Source organism: Genypterus blacodes, unplaced genomic scaffold (genome assembly GCF_046128005.1).
Source record: "Genypterus blacodes isolate CSIRO-AG114 ecotype Tasmania unplaced genomic scaffold, CSIRO-AGI_Gbla_v1 ptg000105l_1, whole genome shotgun sequence".
NCBI lineage: Eukaryota > Metazoa > Chordata > Actinopteri > Ophidiiformes > Ophidiidae > Genypterus > Genypterus blacodes.
Genome location: NW_027466909.1, coordinates 906522 through 928791, shown reverse-complemented (window position 1 = coordinate 928791; position 22270 = coordinate 906522). Strand labels below are relative to the sequence as shown.

The following is a 22270-nucleotide window of genomic DNA, read 5'->3' as shown; positions in this document are numbered from 1 at the left end:
ACACACACACACACACACACACACACACACACACACACACACACACACACACACACACACACACACACTGAACCTTACAGTACTATTTAGGTGGATCTGTTGCAGTGCTGTTGTTTCAAATTGGATTACACACACACACACACAGGTGAAAAACGGTGAACTGTGTGTATAAACACACGGCAGGATTAAGCAGGATTGTTACCGGCTTAATTAAACGGTCATCAGTGGGCAAGCAAATCATTTGTTAGTAAACTCTGATTACTGAGGTCACACACACACACACACACACACACACACACACACACACACACACACACACACACACACACATGCACCTCCATGACAGAAGATGCAGGATAAGAGTAATAATACTTAACTTTATGACTTACTAAGCTTCTATAAACCTGAATTATTGGGAAGAAATATTTGCCGTTTAAGGAATATTGACCCATAACACAATCCCTTACTGTACAAGACTGCAAACAAAAGCAATTGTTTGTAAATTCACAGTTTATTTGAAATTCTTTGGGATTAATATAACAATAAAAAAACACATACACACACAATAAACTTTTTATTACAACCCAAGAGCACTTATTTACTTAATTTAAAGGCAACTCCTCATAGCCTAATGGTCTTATTGGATCCATTCAGTGGAGGTGCTGATCCTGGGATGTGTGTAGCGTATCCCAGCAGGCACTCGGGCGAGAGGTAGGGTCATAGGGTCATAGGGTCATCTTCACTCGGGCCTCCTCGGTGTTCGGTCCCAGCAGAGCCTCCTCCAGCCGCTCCTGAACTGGCACACGGAGTACAGGATGGGATTGAGGGCGGAGTTGGCCAGCGTGAAGGTCACCACCCAGAAGAACAAGGTGGGGGAGACAAACTGGTGAGGCAGGAAGCGCCGGGCCAGGATGAAGAAGGTGATGATGAAGACGGGGCTCCACATGATTAAGAAGGAGAGCACGAGGACCAGCAGTGTGCGGAACAGCTTGATGTCCTGACGGGAGACGTGATACTCCGGAGAGTCTCCTCCTCTTCCTCCTGGGGGCTGGGGGGCTCGGGGCCGAACTCTCCGCCGGCAACTTTTAGTGATCTGGAAGAGAGAAACGGATGATGATGATGATGATGATGATTTCCTGCCCTTTTAATAGCAGCGCTGATTGCATAATGTAATATTGACCCTGGATGATATGAAGCACTGGCTAGACACACACATTTCCATCTTTGGTAATTAAAAGAACACACGCACACACACTCTTTTCTGGTTCTTTGTCCACCCAAAGACAGAAAAGCCTCCATTATGTGCAGAGGGTAAACAAACATCAGCTGGTATTAACTGCTGTCTGAATGATTAAATTGATGATGATGATGATGACGATGATGATGATGATGATGATGATGATTTAAGTATTTTAATTTTTGAATCATAAATCTATTTTTCTGTCTTAAAGACCAAAGCTGCTCTTCACATCTGAATAAGTCATGAAGTTGATTGATCCCACCTGGAGAATTTTGCTGTAACTGACCACGATGATGAGTCCAGGCAGGAGGAAGCACAGAGCGGTGACGGCCACGTTCCAAACTATCTCTTCGGTTTGATCGGGCCACTTCAGAGTGCAGATGTGTAAACTTTCCTATGAATCATGAACAAGTACAGAACATTAGTGGAAGGAAATGTGGAACAGAGAGTTTCCTCCCTCCCTCTCTCCCTCAGGTACCTGGTGTGGGATCTGCACCTCTACTACAGTGAAGAAGAGGCTGATGGGCATGCAGGTGAGCATTGAAAAGACCCAGATGAAGGTCAGGGTGGCACCAACGCCCCTGGGGTTGAGCGTGGGCGCCGTCTGCAGCCGGAGGATGGCCTGGACCCGCTCCGCGCTGATGCAGGCCAGGGTGGTGATGGTGACGCAGCCGCTCATGCAGATGACGTACAGCATGGCCCGGCACGCTCTGTGGCCCAGCCTCCAGGACACGGACCACCTCACCGCCACGATCAGGGGGATCATGCTGACGAAGAGCAGGTCGGCCACAAACAGGTTGATGGTCAGGACGGTCTTGTTGGCCAACTGCTTGCGCTCCCAGGTTACCAAGGCGGCGGCTCCCACGTTGGCTGCCACGGAGACCAGGAAGACGGCCAAAATAGCCAGGGTCTCCACCACGGTGCCGGCCACGTGGTCTGAGGCGGGAAGCTCAGAGAAGAAGAAGAAGTAGGAGAAGTTTCTGAAGTGGGGGAAGTGAGCGTGAGGGTCATGATCCATACGGGCCGACGAGGTGTGTGGGTCTGAATCCTGCCCGACGACCAAGCCAAGGTGGAGAATGACTCTATAGATATGAGGCAGATAAGGAGGGGGGAGGGGGGAGAGGGAGGATCTCCTTTATGAGGATGTGTTTGCTCCAGCTGCTGCCTGCTGGTACATCAAACATTACAACACGCTCCTCCAGCCTTTAACAAAGTCATATTTGTTTGCTCATATTTGTTTGGCAGATTTCAGTTAAGTCACATTTGCACAGTGTAAACCTGATGTCTGCGTCTGTCTTCCTCCGTCTCCATCTGTCTCTCTCCCTCCTCTGTCTCGAAATTACCGGAATATGTATCAGATAGGGATGCTTTGAATTACAGGTTCAGGTCGGCTTAGCCTGACTCTCAGACAGGCTAAGCTAAGATGTTTCCTTACTGAAATGCACAGACCAAGTTAGGAAAAGCCGTAACAGCAACGCCACCACTTCTCTTTCTAAATCCGTTTCCCTGGTTAACCCTTAGAGTCACGTTCCCACAGCAGAGACCTTTGACTCCCATATTGTCGGCCGTCAATACTAATCCACCGCCTTAAATAGCGTGGGACAGAGATTAAGTTGCGCAATCTGTGTTAGAGCCACTCATCTGTGTTGGACGGTGACCTGAAAGAGGTCGAGAGAAGAGAATTGTCTCTCAGGATTATATAAAGTGTCATATTTCTGTAGTGAATCCTTGTAAAATACAGCTGCTTGAAAAGAGATGAGAGGCCTGTGAGATTAGAGGGAAGAGGGAAGACTCGGAGACAATTTGTGCGATTCTGAGTTGATTGGGACGTCTTAGAAAGCTTGTTGTGACAGATGCCCCAGTGGTGAGCACCCACAGCTCACTGTCCCCGCGGCTCGCCCACTGAATGGCTCTCATTGTGCTGCCGGATTGGCTCCGTTCAAGCTGCCGCGCCGGCTCGGGCTCGCCGGCCAGATTCACCCTCACACTGGCCTCTCCCTGCTGGTCAACATCCAGCCGCCGCCGCCGCTCTGCATCGTTCCTCTCCAAGGCCGCTCAGCATTGGATGAAAGAATGAGAGACACAAAGCAGAGACAGACAGAAGAGCGGCCATGCCAAGAGGATGGCTCCAACACACAAACACAACCTGCAAGACATGCACACGTGATGTCCTCATTTACAAACACACACACAATGTTGGAAGTAAACAAAATCTAAGTGGAAAAGTTTTATAGAATGTCAAAGTAGTGAAAGGACCCAGTAACATCTCTGCTGGTTTAGGAGCTCCTGCATGTCTGGTGGAGCTCTAATACAATGTGATGATACAGTATGAACATGTTTGACCATCTGCCTTTAACAAGTCCATCCAGAAGCATAGCGACCCTCAAATGTTTCACTGAAAAGGCTCCGAAGATGACTGAGGTGTCGCTGTGAAGGAGTGAGAGACAGATGACCCCAGGGTTTCGCTTTAGAACAACTGCTGCCACCTAGTGCTTGAAAAGGGGAATCACTGCTGCCACGCATCATTGCAATCCCATTGTGGGAAGTGTTAGTTGGCAATTTTGCTGTCCAATACTTTAAGAAATTACTAAGATTTCTCCCACTACAGTGTTCGACACAGGAAAATTACAAAGCGAAAAAAAAGTGTTGATATCATATTTATTTATTTTCTTCCATATTTACGTTTTATTTTATATATCCAGTGTATACTTGCTTTGACTAATTTCACCTCAATTATACTCAATTGACCATTAAGTTAGAATATTGGATAATGGAATTTGCATTTGGTGGTATAATGCAGATTTTATAGTTTAACAATCTTTAACAATCTAATTAACATTGTCTTTTAACATTCATAATAAGGTATTTAGTCATGATACACTTTTAAGCTGCTCTATATGTATTTTTGCATCACCAAACTGCTGTTTTAATGACTGCATAATAGTTGTTTCACGAGTCCAGTCAGTGCTATAATTCACTTTTACCTGCAGAGGGCCTGCTATAAATTGTACTGTGTTGCATTCAATTGCTGCTCGTAAATTATGCTACTCATAAATCTTACAGCCACAATGTACGGGCTGAGGGAAATGAATTCATGCAACGTGCCACTAAACCTTTTATATGTACGTATTTCATGTGATTTACTCGCTACAATGTTTTCTCGAGTGGTATTTTACGCACTAGTGTCCTCATCCTACTGTCGAACTGATGCAATTTCCTACAGCACCTAAATGTTAACCTTTTTCATTTGACACCGCTAGTGGTCACTGCTGCTCCTTCTGCTAAATATAACCGAGTTGACCCAGATCAGGAGCCAGGACTTGTACCTGGGCCAATCAACTGTACGGTACAAACTAAAACAAAATAATGACTCATTTTAGAATAGAATAAAGATGCAGCAGGCTGATCCCGGAGTTGTTTGGGCTCGAGCCACTTCTCTCCTCCGTGAGCGCGCTGGTGTTCATGCCTCTGACTCATAATGAATGAAGCTGCCCTCCCATCCACTCCTCTCTCTCCTCCTCACATCTCTGCGTCGCGGCTTCCCCCTGGCAAAGGATAATGGTGCAGTTCTCCGAATAAACCATTACAACTTAATATATAAACAAAGATGCTTCGGGTCGTGGTCGAGTCTGCTTGCGGGATACCCAAGAAGACACTCAGCACCCCCGACCCAATAGCTGGGGTTGTGTTTAGAGGTGAGACTGATGCTTTTACTTTTACTGCAATAAGTTGGCATGAGGGGTTTTGCTCCGACGAACTTTTTGAATCTACAAAATGTTTCTATTTTTACGACTTCCTCTGATTTCTTTAACTTTAAGAAGTAGGTTTGAAGTTCAAGTTCAAGTTGAAATGAACGCACGCACTCTTAAAGTTTGTTTTTAAGGCTTTGGCAGTGATTCATGCCCATAACACATAACACATCCATATAAGGTCAGGGATGATCCTCTGTTCCCACTGCAGCTGCTGCCTACAGGCCTATTGTTGCTTTAAAAACACAAAATATGAAACTGTTATGCTTTCAAATAGTTCCTTTGTTTTCTACATATATGCATGTTGTAGCATGTTTGTGACTCTTCTTTTCCTTTGGGTATTTTAAGCTCCTAGTTTTCCCCTGGAGTCTTGAACAAACTCAAAACTTTTCCGTTTGCTTTCCCCGTCTGGTCAAATTTGCCTTTTTATTGACTTTCCAGGTGAGAAAAAGAAAACCAAAGCAATTGACAATGACCTGAATCCTGTTTGGAATGAGGTAATCTTTGGATTATTTGTAAGGTCTAAGAGAGGATAGATTACTGTGGATGTTTTGGTTGATTGTAACTGTTTGGTTCCTTGTGTCCAGGTGCTTGAGTTTGACCTGAAGGGCTCCTCATTGGACGCGTCCTCAGTCATAGACGTGGTGGTGAAAGACTATGAAACAATCGGCAAAGACAAGTACGTGTGTGACATGCATCAGACATAAACACTGTTTACATGTTAGGGGTCACACAAGGTCACCGATCCACATCATCACACACCAGACACAGTACTAAACACAATTACAGCACAATGACACATGCTACATTGCTGTGTTAACGACTGACAGAATACATCACTATGACAGTCTGGGGCATTCTAGGTTCACAATAGAGAAACCCACGGCAACCAAGCGACACCCCTGCTAAGCTGGTATATAGTTCAGGAAATGACGGAGAGAGAAAGCTGGTAGACGCTGGATGTGTTTGATTACAGCCTGTAAACGTTCTTGCTCCACTGCTGTCATTGTCTTTGGCACCACAACACCATTTATCTCATTCAGCTAGACCACTTTTACTGTTGGTTGTTCTGTTTCATTCTATTACTCCGTGTTTTATAATCTGAGTTGACCACGTTGCCTCACATTTTCAGCGCCGTGCTGCCGTATTCAGACTTGCTGTGCTTTTGTTTTCTTCAGTCTGGGGGAGAAAGACTGTTGTCCAAAGCTCAAAGTATATTCTTCTTCTTCTTCTTAAAATAAGATTAGATTGAAAGTTTATTATCCCAAAGGAAATTACTGTTAACCTTCTGTTCGACCTAAACTGCAATCTTTAATTGTCACATTTCCTATTCCCATGTTTTGGATTGTTGAGTTTTCCATTGTTTATAATGCATAATCAAAAAAAATGTCAGTGAGTCTGGAAGTGTAAACCACTTTGTCATGTAGGCGCTGTGTGTGTGTGTGACGTGCAGCAGTGAGGGGCCGGGGGAGGGGGGGAGGGACTTCTGTCTGGGCCACGCACACACGCGCAGATATTTTTCCACGATCCCTGGCTATAGCGCAAGAAAGGGAGGGAGTAGGGAGGGAGTAGGGAGTGAGGAGCCGAGGGAGCCTGTGCTGACTTGTCACCGGCACATGAACGATGACTGTTAGTAACTCAGATGGTATGTTTGACAAAGAAAGCATTTGATACAGGAATTTAAAGTGCCATTCTAAAAGGAATCTCAAAATAGGATTCCTCTGCTCGTCTGCTGCAGCCCTTGTGATGTTAACCTCAGATTCCAAAACAACCTGGAGCATGAATGTGACTCACAGAGCGCGACGTTTCAGCCAAGGGTGCCATCGAGCAAAGCCGTTGGCACACCATCAGGGGCTTCCTTTTTCTCAGTCAGTAAAATTCCACATGACCTGATAGACTAAGGCTGCTGTTTTCAAGCTTTGAGAGAGAATCACAGCTACACACAATGTTCTCAGATAGGATCCCTGGTTATCAGATGAATGTAGATGTAGGTTGGGCTTTTCTCCAAGGTCACAAAGAGGTTTGGGGAATTTATTAGAGCAGCATACAAACTAAATCTGGCACATGAAAGGATTCGTCCCAACCTGATCGCCACAGATTGCTGTTCAGGGACTTCTGCACACCAAGAATATGTCCACCCAGAGTTTAAAGCTTTGAGGAATGATGTGTCTATGTGTGTGTGTGTGTGTGTGAGAGAGAGAGAGAGAATATAATCTGATATGCTTGCGTATATGCTTGTGTTTGTTGTTCTTTCTACCGTCTCCCTCTTCCCGTCCCCTCGTCTCTGCTTGTGTCCCCCCCTTTTCTGGGCACAGCTCGGCCAACACATGCCTGTGGCAAATGGTAATTGCTTCCATCTTCTCTGCCTGGTTTGTGCTCTCTCATCATGGTTCAGACTCTCTTGAATGGGACTTGTACCTTGTCCCTCGTGTTCCACTTCTACTGCTGCTGCCAAACGGCTCATTCGACAAAAGAAGCTCAGCCAAGCGGATGTTTGTTTTTGTGACAGATGTTATTGTTTATCAGGGACTAAGATAGAATGTAGTCTCTCGTTTATCTCACGCATGTCCTCATCTGACTCGGGGGTTCTGGGTAGGTATCAGGGCTTTCGTGGCTAGTAAATGATTTGAGGAAGTGCAGGATTTCTGGCAGTTTTGAGAATATTAAAAAGAGTTTTGCAATCCGTGGTGGTTAATAATCACGGTTGCCATGGCACCTCTGTTTGGTTGGCTGCGTAGCTGCAGGCGCTTTGTCACCATGGCACAAGAAGTGAAATAGGGAAGTGAATGCAATTAGTGCTTATGAAATCAGAAGTACAATAAATAGAATCAAAACTGGAGTAACAATACCAAGTAACAGTTATAGATTTGTTCCTAGTTCCCCATGTGGTGATGCTTAACAGCCGGTAATGATCACGGAAACAAAGCAGCCTCCCTCTAATGATTCACCGATGTAAGACTTCACACAGCTTTTCCACCGAAGGAATATTTGTCTGATTTGTTTTCAGGTTCATTGGATCTGCAAAAATCTCCCTGAGAGATTTGGCCAGCGGTCAGTTGAAGTCCCTCCCCTCCAGAAATGTGGCCTTGGTCAATGAGAAGCAACAACCCACTGGGGTGAATACCTGCCGTCATTACAATCAGTCTGTCATCCACACAGCTGCCATGGAGTTTAACGTGGTGAAATGGCTGTAAAAGGATTACACTGCCTGGGGATCTTTATTAAAATGTTGAAGCAAGCTATTTGCATTAAAACCCCTGCAGTTGATTAATCAGTTTATTTAAATAGAGTTTTGATGTACCTTCATCAACATTCTCATCACACTGCGCCTCTTCCTCAAGTGTCAGCCTTTGTGCTCTGAATTTCCCTCTCTCTCTCTCCCACACATACACACACACACACACACACACACACACACACACACGTATCAGTTCAGTTACAAAGGTATATATTTATATTTACTGTGTTTTTCTCAGGCTGCCATTAATCTGCTGATTGGCTACGAGCCCCCTATGAGCAGCACTCCTAACTTAAATATTCAACCTGATGGAGACACGTCCCATGTGGATGCTGGTAAGAGAGAGTCAAGTTAGTTCAACATATAAGTACAAAGTTGCTGTTTATTTTGTTTTTAGCACTTACAAGAGCCATTGTTGTTGTTTTGAATCAAAGGTGGCAGCGATGAGGTGGAGGAGCTGGAGGCAGACTTGGATGGAGGTGGTCAGGGTGGAGGTCCTGGAGCTGGAGCGTCCACCCCAACCGTGCCCGGGAAGCCATGTCAGAAGCCTCTCCGTCTCAGCCGTAACAGGCACAGAGCTCTTGCCAACAAGCCCCAGGACTTCCAGGTATTGTCCAGTTTCTCCCGAAGACCAACCTCTGGTCCTGCGGGAGCATGTTTGGATTATTTCTGGAGAGCATGCCGTTCCTTCAAAATCACACATGTCACAGGAGGGAACTCTCATTGTTCATCAAATGAATAACAGCTATTTTCATCAGAGGAGAGAGATGTTGCAGACTGGGACTTCACACTAACCTTGTCACCACTGTCAGGAAGGAAAGCCACGGACAAACACATTTATGTTCCAGACAAATGGCCTAAAGTGTGTGGATGCAGATTTGCGACTGCACTAATAGTCGCTGTTTGTGGAGGGTAATGAATCAACGATCCCGATGACCCGTCTCGCTGTTTGTTCAGCTGTCTCTCTCTCTTGCTGTTTGCAGATTCGAATTCGAGTCATTGAGGGGCGACAGCTGCCTGGCAACAACATCAAGCCTGTGGTGAAGGTGAACTTGTGTGAACAAACCCACCGGACAAGAATCCGGAGAGGAAATAACCCATTCTTTGACGAGGTGATGACTCCATCACAGCACCAATACACTCCCTACTGGCTTTAGTCATTTTGTCGTTTCTTTTGCTGGGCTTTTGTGATGACAGATAAGCACATTTATTGAATCATCATGTTTTGGCCTCTTAGATGTTTTTCTACAATGTCAACATGCTCCCCTCAGAGCTGTTTGATGAGAGCATCGATCTGCGGGTGAGTACAGATCAGTTGGAACAGAGGGAAATGACCCTGTTTTCACTCAGTGTGCACATTGGGATCTTTTTGCAGACACACAAACCTCTTAATTAAATATAAATATATAAATATGTGTGTGTAATATCAGTCAGTTTTATAATTCAGGAATTTCTGTATCTGTTCCTGAAACTCTTTGTTTGTGGGACAGGTTTATGATTCCTTCTCCCTCAGATCTGATAGTCTGATGGGAGAGTTCAAGGTAAGGACGTCATCTCTGCACCATCTGTGCTTTGACAGATTTGTTTTTTATTGCAGCATCTTAACACATCTTCTTTCTTTGTTCATCCAGCTGGACGTTGGCTACATCTACGACGAACCTCGTCAGTCCTCCACAACCAATCTAACAACCTGAGAAAAACCTCAGACGTTCTCTTATGTTCTTCATGTGTGTGTGATCCCTCTGCAGGTCATGCTATCCTGAGGAAATGGCTCCTGCTGAGTGACCCTGATGACTCCAGCTCAGGCGCTCGTGGTTACCTGAAAGTCAGCATGATTGTTGTGGCAACAGGGGATGAACCACCGGTGTGAACACATTCTCGCATACTATCAGTCCTACATATCGTAGACACAAATGACACGTGGAAGAAACGTGATGAACTCTCCTCTCCTCTCCTCTCCTCTCCTCTCCTCCCCTCTCCTCTCCTCTCCTTTCCTGGTTACAGAGTGACAGGAAGGAGCAGAATGAGGAGCAGGATGACATTGAGAGTAATCTTTTGGTGCCAGCCGGCATCACAATGCGCTGGGCCACTCTGAGCCTCAAAGTGTACCGTGCTGAGGACATGCCCCAGAGTAAGCGCTCCAAACATTCCCCGTATCCGTTACACACTATCCCTTCCACATCCCATTGAGAAATGTCTGCTCATTCCTGACCTGATGTTTTAGTGGACGACGCCTTTGCTCAGACGGTTAAACAAGTCTTTGGAGGGGACGGGGATCGGAAGAACCTGGTGGATCCATATTTTGAAGCTAGCTTTGCAGGAAAGAAGGTACAGGAAGTTCAACCAAAAGCTTCAACTTTTGACTTTTTTTATTTTGTGGTTATTGTTGATTTGCAGAGATGTTTACTTTGTTTCAGCTGTGCACCAGAATTATAGAGAGAAATGCAAACCCAGAGTGGAATCAACTCATCAATCTCCAAGTGAAGGTATCAGCGCAGCAGATGAAGATGAGCTTGACTCTTAAAACATCACACATGAACTAATTTCTTCTTCTTTCCTCTGTAGTTCCCCTCGATGTGTGAGCGCATCAAGTTGACTATTTATGACTGGTAAGATCTAAATGAGGTTACATGTATCTAGTGAACAGCTGCACACAAAGTGAACAAACACCTGATCAACATTTACTCTTCCTCAGGGATCGCATAAGCAGAGATGACGCCATCGGAACAACGTTTTTGAACCTGAGCAAGATGTCTTCATCTGGAGGGGAGATTGATGGTAGTAATATCATTTGTACTTTGATAATGATTGTTCAACACATCCAGTACAGATTTATTTAGATGTGTCACTGCTCCTTTGAAACAGACGCACAAGCTGAAAGCGGTGACACATCATCGACTGAATGTAAGAAACGATCAACTGCATGTAGACATACTAAATAGAAACATAAGTGATATACGTATGAAACCGAATGTTTCCCCCTGCAGCGTCTGACGTGGGGTTCCTCCCAGCCTTTGGCCCGTGTTACGTCAACCTGTACGGAAGTCCCAGAGAGTTCAGCAGCCTGCCTGGCACATACGACGAGCTCAACCATGGCAAGGTGGGACGACTCTCTGAACCGGGCCCTGATGGCACTGGGTTAGCTTGTTGTTGTTGTTGTTCTTTTGGGTTTACACCTTCACCTGAGCTTGTTAATGTTATCAGGGTGAGGGGGTCGCCTACAGGGGGAGGGTCCTCGTGGAGCTGTCCACTCAGCTGGACGGAAAGGTTGATAAAAATGTGGAAGACATTGCCAGCGATGACATCCTGGTGGCACAGGTAGAAACAACACTTCCTCATTCCTTATCTGCATTAAGGAGGTGTTATGGTTACAGTCACAGTGTAGAGAGGGGAACACTCCTTCACTCTGTTGTTGCCTCTTTAATCACCACAGAAATACCAGCGGAGGAGAAAGTACTCCCTGTGTGCCGTGTTCCACAGCGCCTGCATGCTCCAGGAGCCAGGCGAGCCCATCCAGTTTGAGGTCAGCATTGGTAACTATGGTAACAAGCTGGACTCTACATGCAAGCCCCTGGCGTCGACCACCCAGTACAGCTTCTCTGTGTTTGACGGTGAGAAACAAACACAGGAGAAAATAAATGCTGAATAAGCTTCCCCGGATGGCTTGTGTGTGATGTGTGTATGATGTGTGTGTGGTGTCTCACAGGTAATCACTATTATTACCTACCCTGGGCTGACACCAAGCCTGTAGTGATCCTCAACTCGTACTGGGAGGACATCAGCCACCGCTTGGACTCTGTCAACGTTCTGCTTTTCATTGCCGACAGAATGGTGAGAGGACAGAGTCACTCACAAACGGCCTCCTCAGGCTTTTAATGTGTGTTTACGCTGCACGCTCAAGTCCCTCACGTGCCTTTATTGTCTATTTCAGGAGTCACACCTCACCTCTTTAAAGACAGCAATCTTAGCTAAGGTGCCTGAGACACGTCTGGTGGAGATTTGGCTCAAACTCATCGACCACATGATAGAGGACCTCAACAGGTGAGACAGGAAGTAGTCATCTCGTGGGTCAAACATGAGGCACTCTCCACTTTCGTGTAGCTCTTGACCAATTAATGATCATAATTTCCTCAAACCCTGTGGGCCGGAGCTGACAGAGCAAATGTTTGGGCCGTAACGGGAATAATGACTGTCGGCTCAGTTTACAGTGACATCATGTTCTACAAGGAGCTTTCTGCCAAAAATGTATCATGTCAACATCAGCGTAACAGAGCCAGTTTCTCACACACGGCCTCCTGCAGCGCTTAATAAACGTTTATAGCTGCAAGAGGCTGTGTGTGAGAAACTGTAGTGCTGTTACCTTTCGTAGAGTTCTTTTTCTCTGATTAAATTCAATTAAATCTCCTTTTTGTTTCTGCACAGACAAAACCATACACTTCTCTTAACAGACCTGATAGTCTGATGGGAGAGTCCAACCTGAAACTGAAACATTAGTAGTCCTGCCCTACGTGACCTCTCAGTCACACAGTCTGTTTCCACATGTAAAAATGTGTGATTTTCTCTCCCTAACCAAATGTTTGGACAGTTTCCAGCTGCCAGTGTTGGAGGGCCAGCCCAACGTGACCGCGCTGGACCTACAGATCAAAAACCTACGGGACGCCGCCGTGGTCAGTATCAGACAGATGGCCGGACGCATGAGAGAGGAGGCCATGGACGTCAAAGCCACCGTGGGAGAAATCGAAGACTGGCTGGACAGAATCAAGCAGCTGGCAGATGAGGTCAGGAAATGAAACAATCACCATGACGGCTTGTGGATTTAACTTGGTGCTGTGCATGTGTGTGTGTGAATCAAACTTTAGCGTCTCTGCTGTGTCACTGAAATGTCTCCACTTGTACCCGTCAGCCTCAGAACAGCGTGCCAGATGTGATCATCTGGATGTTGAGAGGGGAGAAGCGGGTGGCCTACGCCCGAATCCCTGCACACAAAATACTCTACTCCAACTTCAGCGAGCAGTCCTGCGGCAAACACTGCGGCAGGACACAGACCATCTTCATGCAGGTACTGGAAAATGTGTTTCTTGGAGCGAATTGTCTCGTGTCGCTATAAGACATTTAGCTTAGAAGAGTTCTCACATGATTGTTTCTCTCTCAGTACCCTATGGACAAAAACAAAGGTGTGAAGATCCCTGTTCAACTCCGGGTCAACATGTGGTTGGGTCTCTCCGCTCATGAGAAGAAGTTCAACAGCTTCTCAGAGGGAAACTTCAGTGTCTACGCTGAAATGGTAGCTAGACCAAACACCAGCTCACATATGACTTGTCTTTACTGCTTCACCTCCTGAAACATGTTTGTTTTTGCCGTCTCTTTGTTAGTATGAGAACCAGGCTCAGGTGTTTGCAAAGTGGGGAACCACGGGCTTGGTCGGTCGCCATAAGTTCTCCGACGTCACAGGAAAGGTGAAGCTCAAACGGGAACGCTTCATGCCACCGCGTGAATGGGAGTGGGACGACGACTGGTTTGTGGACCCTGAAAGATGGTGAGCCAAGTTCACAAACACCCCTCAGTACGATGTGACTGGAGGCCCGAGGCTTGTGTGTGATGCTAGCTACTTTCACAAGCTAGCATCACATTATCACTGCAGAGTGTTATTCATATTAAGTGAAACCATAAATCTGTAGTCGTGTCACTGCCTGCCCCAATATGAATCCAACACACAATCAGAGGAAATGAAAATGAGTCTTGGCCTCTGCGTGTGTGGCTGAATGATCTCCACCTCCCTCCCCCATGAATTCCTCCACTTCTCAAGTGCTTACATTCCCCAGCAGGCCTGGTGTAAACCATGCCAGTGCCCCAAAGCCCTTCCTCCTGAGCCATTTCCTCTCTGTTTACCGGGTCGTGCATATCTGCTGCCTGAGTCACGTTGGTTTGTTTGCCCTCAGCCTGCTGACAGAAGCAGACGCAGGACACACAGAATTCACAGATGAAGTGTTTCACAATGAGACGCGTTTCCCTGGTGGGGAGTGGAAGCCTGCGACGGAGCCCTACACCGACGTGGTACGGCCTCCTGGTCTCACACACACACACAAACATACACAGACACACATGTTGGAGTTTATACCTTGTATCAAAAGGTTTCCAGTTGATTGTATCAGCACCAGTTTGCGTGATGACAATTTACATGCAGTGTAAATGAGTGACTGTGTTGTGTTGTGCAGAATGGAGAAAAGACTCAGAGTCCAGGAGAGTTCGAGTGTCCACTCGGGTGGACCTGGGACGACGACTGGAGCTTTGACACCAACAGAGCGGTGGACGAGAGAGGTGAGGAAGCAAACTGTGAAGTCCAGATGTAACATTTCATGATGTTATGTAATTGAAACACTGTTGGTATGCTTGTATGCTCATCTTCTACACTAAGGTTGGGAGTATGGAGTCACTATTCCTCCAGATGATAAACCAAGATCCTGGGTGGCAGCAGAGAAGATGTACCACATCCATCGCAGGAAGAGACTCACCAGGCCGAGGAGGAAGATCTCAGATAAAACGTCTCCTGCGGAGGTGACGAGGAGGACGAAATGGAACATGAGTGGATCTGAAGTGAAGAGGTGAAGGATTCCAGCAGCCATGGAGTCTCTTATTTGTCTTGTCTGCGTTGCTTCCACAGAGACGAGAACCAGGGGAGGGCTGGGAATACTCCTCACTGATCGGCTGGAAGTTCCACAGGAAGGAGCGCACTGCTGACACGTTCCGCCGCCGTCGCTGGAGAAGAAAAATGGCCCCGTCAGACTGTATCGGGGCCTCAGCCATCTTTAAACTGGAGGGGGCACTAGTGAGTCTTATTTAAAGGCTCAAGAGATTGAATCCTAGTAATCAGAAATATAATAATAATATAAACCAGGTGTGTGTGGTATTGTCAGATGTTTGGTAGCCATAACAGAAGTGATTTGTGATATCTGAGTCACGTCCACTTTTTATCCTGCTGAGTCAGCCTCTTCCCGTCATGATGGCAAATAACTCAGCAGGGTGTTGTAGCTCTGTGAAGCCGCCCTGTCTCTCCGTCGATGTTGCTGAAAGATTTGTGCTTTTAAGCCACTTACTCTGTGTTTGGTTAACAGGGGGTTGATGTTGATGAGAAGGCCAGTAAAACGGATGCTGCCAAGTTGTTCGGTGCCAACACACCCACTGTTTCCTGCCACTTTGGCCGTGAGTGTTCTGATCATGGGTCACTGCCACTGATTAAAGTCTCCAGGTTCACTTAAAGCTCAATTTCCGGACTGCTTCTAACGCAAGATAACATGAGATACAGTCTGAGAAGTCTCGATAAATACACTCACATTCCTAATCAGCAGTCCATCAGGAATCCTGTGGCTTTATAGTGTTTTCAGTGGTGATGCATTTTGAGGTGCTGATAAACATAATGTTTCCTCAGGATCTTACAGATATCATCTGAGAGTGTACGTGTATCAGGGAAGAAACCTCTGTGCCATGGACAAAGACAGCTTTTCAGGTACTATCTAGTTTCAGTCTAAGCACAACCCTGATAGAGATGAATACATACATCTGATCTATTCTGACCTTGTCCTCTGCAGATCCCTATGCCCATGTGTCCTTCCTACATGTAAGTAAGACCACAGAGGTCATCAAGTCCACCCTGAACCCCACATGGGATCAGACTCTGATATTTGAGGACATCGAAATCTATGGAGAGCCCGAGACCATCGCACACAACCCTCCTGATGTTGTCTTGGAGCTCTATGACAGTGATCAAGTGGTATGTTGTATATTTAAACACACACGTTTCACATTAGGAAGTGAGGTACTAGCTTCTGTCCTCACCGAGGGGTAAGTCCCTTCCCACCGGCATGAAACCTGCCACCTCCTGTTTGAAGTCGCTCCACAAAGCCTCAAGCAGAGTATCAAGTGCCCCTTACCTAGAAATAGAGCTTCACAAGTCAAATAACACAACAATCTTCACTGTGAATGTTCCAGATTTGTTGCTGCGGGTCTCCTAAAAAAATGATGTATTGCATTGTATATGCAATGCTGACAGTCGGAATTAGCTTGGTTGAACAGGAAATATGTGGACAAGATGCATCCTGAATATGTTACTACTTTAAACACTTTAAGGTCCACATTTTTGCACTTAACAAAGCCTCTGTGTTGCTGTGTTTGTCCCTCAGGGTAAAGACGAGCCTATGGGCCGCTGTATCTGCCCCCCTGTGGTGAAGCTGAACCCCAGTGTAGCTGTCACCCCCAAGCTGCTGTGGTTCCCAGTCATCAAAAAGGGCCGGAGTGTTGGGGAGGTGCTGTTGGCTGCTGAGCTCCTTTTGAAGGACAAGGTAAATAGGATACTGGGGAGGCAAAATATTGTGTTGGAATTGAAACCATACCTACTAGCTGCCACTGTGTTGTCCAGGTGACTGAAGGAGATCTGCCTCTGGTCCCTCCTAGGCGGGGGGAGAAGCTCTACATGGTCCCCCAGGGGATCAGGCCTGTAGTGCAGCTGACTGCTATTGAGGTACACCAGTCAGAATGTCCCTCTGTACTTCCTTCACATACAATCTTGGATCAGATAACACCAGCCTGGGGTTTCTGTTCAGGCTGCTTTCCTTTCTTATCTTCCTTTCATCCACCTCAGACTTCCTTATCATCTGGCTAATATTTGTTTTTGTGTATGTGCGTCTCAGATCTTGACTTGGGGTTTGAGGAACATGAAGACCTACCAGCTGGCCACAGTTTCCTCGCCAAGTTTGATAGTGGAATGCGGTGGTGAGATTGTTCAAACTGCTGTCGTGAAGAACTTCAAGAAGAACCCCAACTTCCCCGGATCTGTGCTGCTACTCAAAGTGGTACAAAAGCCTCAACTCTTGTAGACCAGTGGTGCCCAAACTTCTTTCGAATTTGTCTCTTTTCTAAGTTTAGTCGTGTAGTCATTGACTGATCTATTGTCTCTCACACAGCTCCTGCCAAAAGAGGAGATGTACGCTCCGCCCATTGTGCTCAAGGTGATCGACCACCGACCGTTCGGAAGGAAACCTGTTGTGGGTCAGTGCACCATCGACTGCCTGGAGAAGTTCCGCTGTGACCCGTTTCGCATCAATGCCGAAATCATGTCTGCTAAAGGTAAAACACCCTGCTGCATGTTTGAAAACACACACACAGCATGTTTAGACAGTTAGTATGAACTTCTACTGTGTCATATTTGCAATCTGGAATCTGCAGTGGCAATGATCGCTTCTGCCCATGGAGACGTTGTCATCGACATGGAGAACAGACTCATCCTGAGCGCTGAGGTAAATCTGCTCCCGTAATATAAACAATGAGATTACACCTTTCAAATGGACTTTTCTTTACTAAGTTTCCTCTGTTTGCTTCCCACTTTACAGCTGCAAGCAGAGAAGGTGAGAGATTTTCCTTTGACAGCCTTTGACTGATCAGCAGCCTCTCTAATGAAACTAAGCACATTGACTCACCATTACCTTCCTCGTTGCAGGAAGAGGAGGCAGTGGATTGGTGGAGTAAGTTCTACGCCTCTCTTGGCGAGCAGGAGAAGTGTGGGCCTTACCTGAAAAAGGGATATGACACCCTACAGGTAGGAACATGTCATCCCGCTTTGCCAAAAATGCACAAACGCTGCACTGGTGAGTCATGTGATGTCTGAACATGGGCAATGGACGCCGACATCTGACTGAAAGACATTTTACGTCTTTTGTGTGTGTTTTTTCAGGTGTATAACTCTGAGCTGGAGGAGGTCCCACAGTTCCAAGGACTGACGGACTTCTGCAGCACTTTCAAACTGCAGAGAGGGAAGAGTGAAGATGAGGAGAAAGATCCCTCTGTGGTGGGAGAGTTCAAGGTAAAGACAAAATGCGTCCGCGTCGTACTGCAACATTAGCCATAGCTCCAATGACCCAGCTCATGTACCCAGCCCTTGTCTGCCCTCTGGTGGAGATATATGAGTATCTATGGAGTAGAAGAGTGGTTAGCTGGTATTTAAAGTCACCCACAATGAAAAATGCATTGTTTTTGTACCTCATCTTCAATTCTAATATTGTAACTTAAACAGTCTTACGATTGTGTCCTGTGAATTCTTGTTAATTTGCAGGGCTCGTTCAAGATCTATCCGTTGCCTGATGACCCAGGGGTGCCAGTTCCACCCCGCCAGTTCATCGAGCTCCCTGAGAGCGAACCGCAGGAGTGCCTGGTCAGAATCTATGTGGTGCGTGGCATCGACCTGCAGCCTAAGGACACAAACGGCTTGGTGAGTTTTGGAATTTCACCTGAAGATCCTTCGTCACATGAAGCTGTTGTAGCGATGATGCTTTCAATGATTTTTTTTGCCTTCCCATTTCAGTGCGATCCATACATTAAGATCACTTTGGGGAAGAAGACAGTGGACGACAGAGATAACTACAATCCAAACACACTCAATCCAGAGTTCGGAAGGTGAGAGTGTGATGTTGTCTGCTCATTGGAGAGACATGATTAAAGTGTGTGTGGATACATAGAGGAGCAGCATGATGTCAGCATGATGGCTTTCTTTCCGGTTCAGGATGTTTGAGCTGTCATGCTTCCTGCCTCAAGACAAGGACCTGAAGATCGCCGTCTATGACTACGACTTACTGAGCAGAGACGAAAAAGTGGGCGAGACGATCATCGATTTAGAGAACAGACTCCTGTCCCGCTTCAGGTCCTACTGTGGCCTCCCACAGACCTTCTGCATGTGAGTATCTACTCTCACATCACAGATACCACAGCCATGAGACACCACTGTCCTCATTTGTTTTCATTTGTTAAAGCCAAACCTGAGCAGGGCCGCTATGATCAAAGTCAAGTTTGAACTCTGTGGCTCCATTGGTTTCATTTATCTCCAGCTCAGGGATCAATCAGTGGCGAGACCAGCTGAAGCCTTCTCAGATCCTGCAGAATGTGGCCAGGATGAGAGGAGTTCCTGCTCCACGCATGGAGGGAGACGGCAGCTCACTGTCCTTCTCAGGAAGGCAGTACAACCTGCAAGAGTTTGGTACTTACATCCTATAACTCACTCATTACCTCATTAATAGTCACAGTATTCATGCTTTTAAACCTCTGCTGTATCCTGAGTAGATTAGTTTACCTTAGATGCACGAATGTTTAATCCATATTGTGCCCTTTTCAGAGGCTAATGCTGAGATCCACCAGCACCTGGGTCAGGAGCGAGAGAGGCTGGCCCTGCATGTCCTCAGAGACCAGGACTTAGTGCCAGAGCACGTGGAGACCAGGACCCTGTGCAGCTCCCATCAACCCAACCTGTCTCAGGTCAACACACAGCAGTAGAGCTGTGTGAACTTTGTCATGCAGATAGAAGCGTTAGAAGTGTGTGTGTTTGATCACCATGTTTAAAATAGGCGTCTTTTTCACTAAACACAGGGACGCATTCAGATGTGGGTGGACATTTTCCCAAAGAGCCTTGGCTTGCTAGGACCTCCGTGTGACATCACTCCACGACAAGCCAAGAGGTATAGAATCAAATCATAAGAATGTAGAGAAATATGTTAACAACAGAACACAGTGAAGCTTGAAAACTAAAGACGTATTTTAAACCAGGTACCTCTTGCGCGCCATCGTCTGGAACACGACTGATGTCATTCTGGATGAAAAGAGCATCACTGGAGAGAACATGAGTGACATCTATGTGAAAGGGTATGTGGACAAAGCTGAAGGTATCATTTTGATTGATTGATTAGACATTGACAGCAGTTATTTACAGATGTTTTATTGACTTGTGATGTTTCTCAGATGGATGCCAGGCATGGAGGAAAACAAGCAGAAGACTGATGTCCATTACAGATCCCTGGATGGGGATGGGAATTTCAACTGGAGGTTCATCTTTGGCTTTGACTATCTTCCTGCAGAACAGCTGTGTCTTGTCTCCAGGAAAGTGAGTGTGTGAGGATGTTATTCAACACCGTGTAAGGACTCGCCACTGTGCTGATGATATCATGAGTGGAATGTTTGTGTCTTTACAGGAGCACTTTTGGAATCTGGACAAAACTGAATTCAGGATTCCCCCGAAACTGAACATTCAGATATGGGACAATGACAAGTTCTCCCTGGATGATTACCTAGGTGATGCACCGCCGCTGATAGCTCCAGTCTGTGCCATGACCAGACAGATCAAAAATTAAACCTTTCTGTTCTGTAATTATCTCTGACACAGGTTCAGTTGAACTCCAGCTGCTCAATCTGATCCCTCCTGCTAAGAGCCCGGAGAAGTGCAGCCTGAAGATGTTGCCGGGAATGTCCGGCTCAGCTCCCACCAAAGGACCACCGCCCAACTCACTCTTCTCCCAGAAGTCTGTGCGAGGCTGGTGGCCATGTGCGATTGAGCAGGATGGGAAAACAGTGCTCGGGGTAATTTAACCCAATGCCAGTCCGTGACTAAGTTCAGGTGTAATTTCTGTTTCTTTTCTTCACTCCTGTTCATGGCGCTGTTTTAATATTCAACAGGGAAAAGTGGAGATGAGCTTGGAGATAGTGGAGGAAAAGGAGATGGAGGAGCGACCTGCAGGGAAAGGCAGAGACGAGCCCAACATGAACCCCAAGCTGGACTTTCCCAAGTAAGAAATATGGCTCCTTCAGAAGTGAAACTGTATTAGACAACAACACAAACGTGTAGATGTAAACATGTTCCGTCTCCGTTCCACAGTCGCCCTGACACCTCCTTCTTCTGGTTTACAAACCCGTGCAAGACGATGAAGTTCATAGTTTGGCGCAGGTTCAAGTGGATTTTTCTCGGCGTGATTCTTCTTCTGCTGGTGCTCTTGTTCCTTGGAATCCTGTTCTACTCTCTACCGGTACGAACACACACACACACTGATCCTTTACTTTATTTATGCCTCTTTAAGATTCTTTCATTATTTTAGAAACTTTGTTTATTTCCTTTATTTCACCCTATTTTTTTAGAATGTTACAGTGTTTATCATTCAGTAACTCTGGAACTTATTGCTGTATTGACAGAATTACATCTCGATGAAGATCGTGAAGCCGTTCTCCTAAGCAGAACTGCAAAGAACAAGTCTGGCTGCTCCTCCTGCTCCTTGGGAAAACGCCACTCCTTATCCCTGCTGCTTCCTTACTGTTACAGACAGGATTTCATCCGTCCTTATTTTTGTACTACTTGCACTTACTGCACTATGTATCCCTTATAGCAACTTATAGCAACAGCTTTGTCTGATGTCAACAATGTCTGATGTTAGAAACGAATCATAGACATTTAAAAAAAACAATGAATGTGAATGTTTTTGTAATATTTTGCACCTGATGTATTTCTATGTAAAGTAGCGTTTTTATTGCGTATGAACGTGAGAACTTCAGCATGAAAAAGAAGAAAGAGTAAGAATGGAGTAAGGCTGAGGAGAATTCCTGCACAGTAGACAACACTGACACCATGTGGCGACTTTATATATTGCATATCTTGTAATGTGGTCGCCTAATTTCTCCCCAGAGGAAATTCTGCATGAAAAAATTACTTTTCTTTTCACAAATGTACCGACAGTATCATTTACTTTCTGTTCTATATCTGCAACACTGTGTGACATATTCCTAATCCTGACATCATTTTCTTCAGCTTCATCTTTACATGTGGGCATTTATATTTTAGATGAACATTGTTGACACATTTGCTCAAAAGTCACCGTTTGATTTGATATGATTTAAAACGTCAACATTACACACAGCAAAGGATTTAGTTTTAGTTATTTGCTTACAACCAAGAAACACAAAACCATCTCATGTAAATGTTTGGAAACTCGGATCACATTTCATATAATGTCAACTTTGGGGGGAAATGCTGTATTTGACTTTAACAACCATCAATGTATAAATGAACGATTGACAGATTATGAGTAATAAAAGTTTTACAAAATGAGCATAATATCACCATGAAGCTTTTACGTAATAGCAATGCAAACGTGTCAATTGAGATAAAGCCTATGTGATATCTGATCTGCGGGTTGCACGACAGTAAACTTCTTTACGGTCTCATTGCTAGGCTACCATATCTTA

General features: G+C 45.8%; 2 protein-coding genes across 3 annotated transcripts; one reads left to right on the top strand and one right to left on the bottom strand.

The window, feature by feature from the left end:
- Positions 1-739: 739 nt before the first annotated feature.
- LOC143008501 (free fatty acid receptor 4-like) lies at positions 740-2258 on the bottom strand. The gene is made up of 3 exons (XM_076160284.1): positions 1719-2258; positions 1503-1634; positions 740-1093 (listed from the first exon to the last, which is right to left on the bottom strand). The coding sequence occupies exons 1-3, from the start codon at positions 2256-2258 to the stop codon at positions 740-742; spliced, it is 1026 nt and encodes a 341-aa protein (XP_076016399.1).
- Positions 2259-4577: 2319 nt separating this feature from the next.
- On the top strand, positions 4578-22133 carry myofl (myoferlin like). 2 transcript variants are annotated; one of them, XM_076160350.1, is made up of 54 exons: positions 4578-4935; positions 5431-5486; positions 5577-5668; positions 7997-8105; positions 8466-8562; positions 8662-8834; positions 9211-9339; positions 9465-9527; positions 9718-9768; positions 9859-9889; positions 9976-10091; positions 10232-10358; positions 10452-10555; positions 10645-10713; positions 10793-10836; positions 10923-11005; positions 11093-11131; positions 11215-11327; positions 11432-11545; positions 11661-11838; positions 11934-12058; positions 12159-12268; positions 12813-13005; positions 13131-13286; positions 13380-13511; positions 13600-13763; positions 14167-14281; positions 14443-14545; positions 14643-14782; positions 14889-15053; positions 15340-15427; positions 15654-15731; positions 15814-15995; positions 16405-16563; positions 16641-16742; positions 16912-17073; positions 17185-17347; positions 17447-17517; positions 17611-17625; positions 17718-17816; positions 17952-18080; positions 18330-18485; positions 18579-18670; positions 18777-18947; positions 19099-19247; positions 19383-19522; positions 19634-19722; positions 19811-19906; positions 20003-20144; positions 20233-20332; positions 20424-20617; positions 20714-20823; positions 20913-21060; positions 21224-22133. In XM_076160350.1, the coding sequence occupies exons 1-54, from the start codon at positions 4848-4850 to the stop codon at positions 21260-21262; spliced, it is 6153 nt and encodes a 2050-aa protein (XP_076016465.1). In that variant the 5' UTR covers positions 4578-4847; the 3' UTR covers positions 21263-22133. The 2 variants fall into 2 exon arrangements, with proteins under 2 accessions (XP_076016465.1, XP_076016466.1); XM_076160351.1 differs by lacking the exon at positions 17611-17625 and having other exon boundaries at positions 17447-17512; positions 17698-17816.
- The last annotated feature ends 137 nt before the right edge of the window (positions 22134-22270 follow it).